This window comes from Gavialis gangeticus, unplaced genomic scaffold (assembly GCF_001723915.1).
Source record: "Gavialis gangeticus isolate Ggan-Ray unplaced genomic scaffold, GavGan_comp1, whole genome shotgun sequence".
Taxonomy (NCBI): Eukaryota; Metazoa; Chordata; order Crocodylia; family Gavialidae; genus Gavialis; species Gavialis gangeticus.
Genome location: NW_017728993.1, coordinates 39,941,647 through 39,952,152, shown reverse-complemented (window position 1 = coordinate 39,952,152; position 10,506 = coordinate 39,941,647). Strand labels below are relative to the sequence as shown.

The 10,506-nt window shown below is 42.1% G+C and overlaps 1 protein-coding gene across 2 annotated transcripts in view; it reads right to left on the bottom strand.

Moving 5' to 3' along the window:
- The window catches only part of CDC7 (cell division cycle 7), a 32,573-nt gene that overhangs the window by 18,105 nt on the left and 3,962 nt on the right, over positions 1-10,506 (bottom strand). For both annotated transcript variants that reach the window (XM_019501594.1, XM_019501593.1), the window contains exons 3-4: positions 3,390-3,473; positions 1,581-1,716 (exon numbers count right to left, since the gene is read on the bottom strand). In XM_019501594.1, coding sequence (XP_019357139.1) covers positions 1,581-1,716; positions 3,390-3,473 — 220 coding nt within the window. The remainder of the gene's footprint in view (positions 1-1,580; positions 1,717-3,389; positions 3,474-10,506) is intronic.

Below are 10,506 nucleotides of genomic sequence, written 5' to 3'. Positions count from 1 at the left end.
CAGAGTACCCCTTACTCCTATCTGCTGGTGGGGCAGCTAATAGCAAGAATCCCCACCCAGCCAGGGTGTTAACTGCCCCACCAGGGGATCAGGGCAGAGGGTTGGGACCTGCCCCACTTCTGCAGCACTTTCCAAGCCCCGCGCCTCAATCACCCAGTGGGGCTGGGACCTGACTTTGACTGAGACAGTTCCCAGGCCAAGCTGCATGACCACAGGGCTTGGGCTGAGAGATCCTTTTCTCCCAGCGCCAGCTCTGCAACTGAAGCCTGTTCCCCACCCAGCTCCGTGACTATAAAGCTGAGCAGGGAACAAGCTCCCCAGCCTTTCCCTACCCAGCTCTATGATCACAGAGCAGAGTGGGGAACAGGTTCCCCAGCCCGTGCCAGCAGGGAGCTCCCAGCTCCGGCTCTGCAACTGCAGGGCCAGGTATCTCCCAGTGTCAACTCTGTGACTATCCATACCCCGCAGCACTGACCCTGGGGTTGCGGAGCTAGCACTGGGAGATAAGGATCTCTCAGCCCAGGTTTTGAAGTTGCAGGAGATAAGAATCTCCCAGGCCCCACTGGGGAGGGGCTTGGAGCTCCCTGCTGTTGGGCAGGGGGACATAGTCCTGGCCCAGGCTCTGGTGGTTGATCCTGCCCCTAAGAGCTATCTCCTGCACCCTGGTGGCTGGCTGACTGGGAACAGATTTGCTCCTGGTCAGGCATCTACGAGTCCTACTGTGCAGTAACTAATTGCAACTGAATTTGCTACTTGCATTTGCACGTAGCAAATTTACTCGTGATTAGTGAGATTTACTGTACAGTAAGCATGTGCAGATGTACATGCTTACTTAACTATGCTACTGAGCCGTAAAGAGTCTCATCTAGATGTACCCACTGTCACTTATTTTGAACAGCAGTTTCTTGACTGTTTTGCTCAGATTTTGGTCTTCATTTTGCAATGAAGGCTTCAGCAGACCATTTGGGCTTCACAGCCTGCAGTTGAGCATGTCCTGAGTAGCACAGAATGGAGCCCATAGAAAGCAACTGGTTTAGAACAAGCTTAGGAAAGACTTGCAAGTATAAGATATCTGTGTTCCCAAACCAGTAAAGAGAACTCTGCGCCACATAAATGATGAGTAAGCATTTAGAGTGGAGGGGTACAAATGTACACCACTGATGCCACTGCCCCCACTGCTTCTGCCCACTGATGCAGAAGTCAGGGGGGCACATGCCCCCCCTCCCCAACGTGCTGCCAGTGTTGTGCCAGGTATCTATAATTTTGCATTGGTAAACTTCTATCATTGCCATTCCCGGGCTAAAACACTTTTATGAGTGCACATACTTATTGTGCAAGTCTTTTCTAGCCAATACAAAATGAGCTTCAAATTGATATAATCATAAAGCCACAATGGCAGTGTAACTAACATGTTCCATTTCTGGTTTGCCCTTAATAAAGTTGTTTTTCTTTTGTTGTGGTCAAATATCTCAGTGAAGTGGCAAAGCTAAAAACTAGATACAAATTTAGAGCCTCAGAAACTTCCATTACATTCCTAAATCCTTTGCTAACTCTCAGGTACTATATTTTGGTTTACCTACCCGGCTATTGTAAGGCATTGAAGTTCAGCAGCAATTCGTAGAGGATGACTAGTTGGAATCAAATGTTTCAAAGCCATTTTCTCCTCATATCCTGCTTTCAGCTGTGCTGTGGCCAAGTAAACAGAACTAAAAGTACCTGTAAAAATGTTAGTTTTCAGCTTATAAAGTGTATAAATTAACACTTTTATCTTATGAAGTGTATACGTTAACACTTTTAGATTAGTTCTGTTTTTGTTTTTCAACTGATAGTATTTTTCCAACTCACATTAGTCTTCTGACTGCCACAGCTAGAGAGAAAGATGTCAAGTCACATTAAAACTGTACTATAAAACTGGCATTAAAATCCATACCAATTCTTCACTATAAACTTGCCATATTGTGGGGGTAGGAAACAGATGAGAGCAAATAAGGTTACTTAAGTATGTGCTTATATTTTGAACGCAAAAAGTTTAAACATTCAGAGGCAGCCATTAAAACTGAAACAAATCTCAAAGAGACTAGACAGTATGTTATTTTGGCACGTAAACACAGAAGTAAATCATCAAAAGGTGGTTTCTGCACTGATAATAGTTGCCCTCTTTTATTCTAGAAATCTGAAGGTACAAAATAAAGAGCTTTTCATATGAGTAAACTGTAAAATAAAATCTACAATAATTATATAAGTCTTCAACTGTACACAATGATCAGTTGTTAGCAGATTCAACACCTTTTCCCACAAGAACACAGTCTTTATCACTTGAGTTAAAAAAAAGTATCTCCAATACCTGTTAATAATTGGTAAGCAGTTTACTGGGCAAGGAATGCTGCTGCAAAGAAACATGATCTGCAGGCAGTCAGCAAAAGTAGAAACTTATCTTTACAGAAGATGCAGAACTGCCAATGTTACTTTCTAGCAACATATTCACTCCCAGTAATAGGGTCATAAATGAAACCAAAAACCTTATTTAAATATGTTCTATGGTTTATTCAGAAGACAAGATTCTGTATTCTTTTGAACTTTATCAAGTTAAATATGGAATTTTCTTTTAATTAATTTTGCACAGTAAGAAGTTAAACATGTTGTCAGTTACCTCAGATAATGCAATCTCAAAGACCTGTTAGAACAAATTTCTAGTTAAATTTCTTAAAATTGAAAATAAAAGAATTTTTTATGTCAGTTCTGAAGTGAGTGAAATTTTCTAAGCTGTCTATGGCTCTAATCTTGCAAACATGCATCTCACCATGTATTACTGACAGTCAAATATAGGTAGATAAAATGTTATATGGTTACACTGAGTCAATTACTCCAAAAGCCACAGGAACCTGTAGTAGATACTGAGCACGGTTGTTACTGAGCATAAAATTTAGTACCTCTAATATGAAGTACTAACTAAATGTGCAGTAATTGGCACTACTACGTATTAGCCTGGTGCATGGTCTTTGTGACACTTAATGCACAGAAGACTAATTTTATTGCACATTAGTGCATTAGCATATTGTGGCAAAGCCATACTAATGTACAGTAGAATTAATCTGTGCTTTAAAGCATATGGCAGTCTGTATCAAGCAGGTTCTCTAAAAGCGTATTTATACCAGAGGTTTCAAGCATCTGGTAAGAAAATCTCTTTAAATGCTGTAATTAAAGATATTTCATACTTGCAGTTGAGTTAAAATTCATCTACTTCTAACAATACTAAAAAGCAAACCAAAGCCACCATATAAAAATCTGCAAATATTGGACTACACTGGGTAGTTTTATAACTTGTCAAGTTAGATGCATGTAAGTTTAAGATATACAAGTTTTAAGCCAAAACAAAAATACACATTTACCTTCTCCAATTTTCTCCTTAATTTTGAAAACATTTACAAGCTGTGGCACTACTTCATAAAGTTTTTCAATATCCTTTTTTACTCCTGTTGAGAAAATAAAGGAAGCAGTTGGAAAATGTTTGGCTTAACTCAGTTTGCTTTTAATGTTTCAGACCACAAATTATTCTTTAACTAATGTAAAAAAGAATGAAATTCACTTTACAAGTAGCACAACACAAACTATAGCCATGTGCCAATAGCCCTGTTGATGCTAATAAGACTTGAGTTCATGAAGGTAAGCATGAGTTTTTGGGATTCACAATTGCAGATGGAAGTGGTAAAGCTGTTCCAGTTAAACTCATGCAAGGCACCTGAGGCACTTCTGTAAATGTTTGTAGCACACATATTCAAAAACTATACAAAAGCTTAAAGGGTGAATGAAAAAGCAATTTAGTTAGGCTTCAATTAAATAAAATTAATGGTCCACAAATATTATTTTTGCTTTCTTTTGGTCTAAACCTTTATTTCATGGCTATGATACACTCTCAATATTAAATCTCATTTCAGATTACTTAAATTCTGCCTCTGTTGACATCACTGCTATTTGCACAGCTATTCATAGTATTGCTATCTCTTGTCTTTAAAAACCGTTCCATGACAGCCACGTCACACAAAATGGGTAAGGGAAAAAAACCACAGATAATAATACCTCAGTAACAGCTTACTGACATGTTCATGGAGTTTGTGATTGTCACCATTTCACAGAGGCAAAGCCACAATAGCTGCTGAGAGCAAAATATTATGTCCAAGAGGCAAACTTAGAGGAATTAAAGACAGACACTGGAAGCCTTTAAAATTAAACTATTAGGAAGGCTTAAATATATTTGCTAACATACAAAGGATGTTAGATCTAGCAAAGAATTATGTAAGTATTTTAAGTTGCTGCATTTTGTACTCCAAGCACTAGATGGCATGGCAAGGATGTTATACTGCATTCTTTCTGATAAACTCTGAAATTTCACTCAGTTAATGAGCCCTTGTTATTTAAGGCCCTTATCCCACATTTATGTAAAGGTGCCATGGGGTCCGATCCCAGATCCCAACAAGCACACCTCCTCCTGCCTTGTCCCATGTACATGGCAGGAGGCAGAATTGTTGGGATCAGGAATCAGATCTCAGTTGCTCCCTTTTTATTTGCCAGTGCAGGAGGAGCTTGGGATCCAGACCCCAGACTCCCCTTGCACTGGCATGTTGAAAGCTGGGTGCCTGCAGCCCAGCCTGACCAGGTGTGGTCCCAGGGCCTGGGCTGACAATCAGCTGATTACTGGCCTCAGCCCTGACCCAGGGGCAGCCCCAGACATGCCACACATTCAACTTAAGGTGCTATGCAATTCAGTCATAAAAATGTTCTACAGTATATGCGGAACATTTTTGACTAGTCTGACATTTTAAAACCCCTTAAATTGGGTGCACGTGTAGCAACTTTGCCATTTATGTCATGGTTAACACTTTACTTTGCCGCATAAATATAACGTATACAGGGCTGTAAGTGTTCCTTATTGGAGCACATGTGGATGCCTTGTCCAGAGGCACACTTTTTGAGGTCTGCAGAATTATCTTCATGCAATATTTGGTGCATTCTAAGTTCTAAGTACTGTCATGCAAGACCAAACTCTTACGCTGCTACTAAAATATTAATCTGTAAAACAAAAACTATAAAGTGCAGATGAAAATGTATATTCAAAACTGAAATCTCTCTATAAAATTTGGGCTCAAGTGGTGTCATTCTTCCTTTTACTGCTGTTGGCGTGTTAAGTCTATATTTAAGCAACAAGATTTAATATATTTCAAAAGCAGAGAAAAACCAAAAAGCTTCTACTAAAGTCATTGTCTCAGAATTCTATGCAATTTATGCTAGTTTTCTGTAGTGAGAGTAAGAGGTTTTTATCATAGTACTGTGTCCAGTTTTGGGCTCCACAATTCAAAAAGGATGTGGAGAAGCTTGAGAGAGTCCAGAGAAGAGCCACGTGCATGATCAGCGGTCAGGAAAATAGACCTTTCAACGACAGGCTGAGAGCAATGGGGCTCTTTCGCCTGGAAAAGTGCAGGCTCAGGGGTGACCTGATGGCCACCTATAAGTTTATCAGGGGTGACTACCAGTTTCTGGGGGAACGTTTGTTCACCAGAGCGCCCCAAGGGATGACCAGGTCGAACGGTTATAAACTACTGCAAGACTGTTTCAGCCTGGACATAAAGAAAAATTTCTTTACTGTCCAAGCCCCCAAGGTTTGGAACTGCCTGCCAGAGGTGGTTCAAGCACCTACACTGAACACCTTCAAGAGCAAATTGGATGCTTATCTTGCTGGGATCCTATCACCCCAGCTGACTTCCTGCCCTTTGGGTGGGCGGCTGGACTCGACGATCTTTCGAGGTCCCTTCCAGCCCCAATGTCTATGAAATCTTTTTCAAGAATGCTTTATTGCTTACATGTAATAAAAATAAACCACGTGAAATTATGTTGCGAACCAAAAGAAAAAAATACAAACATTAATCTATTGTGCATAAAGGAAAAAGGAAACCCCTTTTCTAAATTCAATTAATGGATATCGTTCCAAAAAAAGCACTTAAATATGACTCATGAATGCTCTTCTTCCCATCAAGGACCTGAGAGTTGAGCTGTTAGACCTCCCAATTACATTTTCAAAATGTAGCAAAAGGCATTGGGGCTTTTTAAAATAACTGTATATACTAAAAAAACAAAACAAAACAACCCACTGTTCTTAAAATGTTGCTTCCCACACTGGGCACGTCTGCACCACCTGAAGACCATGCATGGTGCTGCAGGAAAGCAATTACATTACATCTGTTTTGATGGCATGGCATGTTTTATTTCTGTGACCTCCTGAGACTGTATACTTTAACCAGTCATTTTCTCGTGGTTTTCCTTAACAACCAAGATGTTTCCTTCCCTTCTTTTAAAAGGTCCTTGTTAACAGCTGTTACCTTAAGCTTTCGTCTGCATTACACAAGAAATCTATGTGAAACTGAGTTAATTTGTGCGGTGTTTGTTTGTTTTAACTAATGTTCATTGCCTGATCAATGATGAAAAGGCAATGTGTTGATTCCATTTTGGAAAACACATTGTATCATTGTTACTTTAATGAAACGTTTAAATAAATATGTTAAACATGACTAAACTGTCCATATGGTTTGTAGGATCTAAGCCTAGTAATAACTAACCTTCCTGGTTGCAGCAAGGGAGGTTTAAGTTGGATATCAGGAAAAACTCTCACTAGGAGGGTGGTGAAGTACAGGAACAGGTTACTTAGTAAGGTGGTGGAGTCTTGGAGGTGTTTAAGGAGGTTTTTAAGGCCTGGCTTGACAAAGCCCTGGCTGGAATGATCTAGTTGGTCCTGTTTTGAGCAGGAGTTTCGACTAGATGACCTCTCCTGAGGTCCCTTCTAACCTTAATTTTCTATGGTTCCATGAATACAAGAGGCAAAGTTGTTAAGTAAAGCAGCTCAGCAATGCTGCCATCTTACAAAGTCATGGTAAACTAAGTACAATAGCCATTTTAGAATTGATAAAGTTCTGTCAGTGTTGTTAGTCAAAAGTAAAACTTTAGACATTAAGACTGAACATTTGAGAACTTACTCCACTGATGCCCTACACAACTAACAATGAAGTGTTAACAGCATAGATGTTAAACTTGTGTTAGAAAATTTGAGTAAAAAAAACACTTATTAAGCAGAGCAGAACACAATGTTTTCCCTCTTCATTTACATTTTGCTTTTTGTATTCGTACATAATCCAAGTTCTTTACAGCAAACAGATGCTTATCATTTTGTGACAAGAAATCTTAAAACAAAGAGAGTTTTCTAAAGTCTTCAGAAGTTTGATTTAAAAAAATAAGTTAGGGCAATACATATCTTGGAAATGTTTGTCTAATGTAAGATGAATATGAGAGATACATTTTCACTCTTTGTGGCACTACTTATTTTTCAGTTAAAATGCACACAATCTCCTAGAGACTCAATTCTTTGGCTACAAATGATAAAAAGCTGTATTTCTCATCACAATCCTTTTCATCTACCACCTCCTTGCTTTAAAGCAAAGTAAATATTTAAACTTCCAGCTAGTTACATATCAGATTGCTTTGCCATCAGAGATAAATTAACAATTCAAAGACTAGAATAGTAGATTATTCTTCAAAATAATATGGTTCAGGTTTAGAATTAAGTTGCTGTAAATCCTACTGCAGCTGAAACAAGTACCTAAAGTTTTGTTCTGGATGCTTAATCTTACTGTGCCTGGGAATTAGAATCTTTAAAAAGTTTTTACTAAAAAAGATAAACTTCCTACCTCAAAAAGAAACCTCTTTTGTTAATGGAATCCCTTCAAAAAAGTCTGGAGCTTGGACAAAAGAACTCCCCAACACTGGCACAACATACAGATTGTTTATGACCTGTATCCCCACCCCAAATAACAGTTTAGCTTTAGCCTATGAACAGATGGCAACTTTAACATCTCTGAAAACAACAGCCTTCAACCTCTTCACAAGGTTTCAGATTCCTTTTAAGACCAACCTAATAGTCCCAAGGTAACTTTTCATGCTTTTTTTAAAGAAATGCTAGATAAATAGTCCACTCAGCTTGACTTCACCAAATGTCTAAGCCAGAAGTCTGTCCAGACATAGCTCATGCTACTAGAGCATGCTGGGGCACTACAGTGGCAGGCTCTAGCCTAGGGGTGGGCAAAATGCAGTCTGTATCCAGCCCTCCAATTAATATGCAGCCCACCAATCACTGCTAGGATCCTGAGGAGGGAGGGCTGCACTCTGTGCCCTAACTGGGTCTGGACTGAGCCATGTAGACTGCAGACTCCTCCACCCCCCTTTTCCCCCCAGCACCTTCCTGTTGGCGCTGCAGCTGCTGGAATGGGGTACAACGCAGCATGCCAAGTAGCTGTCCTGCTTGCCCACCCACTGTAATAAGCTGCTGCCACTGCCACAGCACCAGCAGGAAGCGAGTCTGTGCTGGCTGTGTGGAGGGTTTTCAGGTTAGGGAAGCCACCCCCAATGTTCCTAGTGCCGTGTGATGGCAGTAGCTCATCACAGTGGGCCGATGGGATGGCTAGTCAGCGCCCTGCACTGTGCCCTCTGCTGTGCAAGCCTGTTTGTCAGCAGCTGCAGTGCCAGGACTACACAGTGCCAATGGGAACTGGAGCAGGGGCAATGGATATGGGGAGCAAGAAGTCTGCGCTGCGTGGCCTGGCTCAGCCCAGCCCAGCCCAGCCCCAGATACAGCAGAGTGGAGTGGCCCAGGGTGCAGCCCCTCCTTCTCAGGCTCCCAGTGGGTTGGACAGGATCAACTGGCATCTCCCCCCATGCCTCCCAGCCCTCTGCAGCTCACCAGAACTTAAGTAGCCTTCCAGTCCAAATAACTGCCCACCCTTGTTCTAGCCAGAGAAGAGGAAATAGATGGCAAGTACTTGTAAAATGTGCTGAATCAATATAGCCCTTGCTATCATGGATCCTTCAGGGTTCTGGCCACAAACTGAAATTCACACTTCATGAGAGCAGTAGAGCAACCTCTACCTGTCCTCTTTTTGCATTCCATGCCCATTTAGCATGGAACTTGCTCCACGGTTACAAAGAGATGGAAATGACAACCATAGCATTAGCACCATATAATCTAAAGAGTCCTGCAGGAAGTTTCCTGAGGTTAGATTTTAAAGACATTTCCTTATCTTATTAAAATTAACTAGATATGCATTAATTTGTGAAACAGAATGGGGTTGGAGAATATTCTCCTTCAATTCTACAAGGTACTGGAAATGATTGAGCAGTGGACTGACAATGCCTCTTACTTTTAGTCATTGTTTTCAGTTTTTAAATCAAGCTCAAGCCAGTAGTAACCTGAAGTCGTTGTTGTAATAGAGGCTAGCCAGTTTATAAGAAACAAGTGGGGGCTGAACCTAGTTTTAATAGTGTTTTTATTAAACAACAACAAAAACACTATTGACATTTTTACAGAAGCTGGAGACTGAGAACAGGAATGGGATTTCAGCCAGCCTGGCACTTCCATAGGTATATAAAGGACAAGGCTGAGAAGTGTTATGGGGAGGACTGGAGAAGCAGCTCTCTGTTTTTTTCACTAGGAGACTGAAGACTGAAGTGAAGACCCACCAGTATTGAAGTCACCAAAGAAAATGGCTGTTTGAAAAATCCTCTTATAATGATCTATTATGAAATAAATATTTAAAAAGGATGAGGGCAAGGATTCTGCAAGGCACTTTATAGTCTGCATGTTGTGCAGAATTAGTCCTGGAAATATGCGTGAAAAGTTTAATTCAAAAACTGTTAAATGAAGAATTCATATAAACTAGAGGTGCACTGCTACATCGGTTTGATATCAGATCGGTACCGATATAAAGAAAATTGTCTACATCGGATATCGGCCTGATGGGCCGTTAATTTGGCCAATAAATGCCCCAGCACAGAGCTGGCAGCATGAAGAGCTGTCTCCAGCTGGTAAGTCAGAAGGTGAGGGGGGAGGGAAGGAGCATAGTGGGGACAGATCAAGGCCCCCACAGTGACGGAAGGGCAAGGGCAGGTGTTGCCCTGCCAGGGCAGGGAGGGGGGCCCAGGCTGGAGGCGCGGCTCATGAGGTGGGGGCAGCTCTTGCCACTGCTTGCACCCAGGTAGGGCTAGGGTGGCACGTGCCCCCGGATCTGCGCGGTGCAGGGCGGGTGGCAGCTGCGTGGTGGAGCTGGAGCCGGCACTGCATGGGGCTTTTCTTGGCGGGGGCTGGGCTTGGAGCAGGCTCCGGCGGCGCTGGGAGGAGGATGCAACCACCCCAAATTTTGCCACAGCTCCACTCCTCACCCCATGCCACTGCCCAGCACAGCCCGGCTGAACACCCCACCTCGACTGAAATACCGGGAAAAGCCAGGGATGCAGTGCAGGGCTGGGAGCAGAGCTGTGGCGAAATTAGGGGTGGCTGTAGCCTCCTTCCAGTGCTGACGGAGCCTGCTTCCAGCCCAGCCCCTGCTGAGAAGAGCCCCGTGCAGCACCAGCTCCACCCCGCAGCTGCAGTATGTGCCGCGCTATGCAGATCCGGGGGCACCCCCCTGGGTG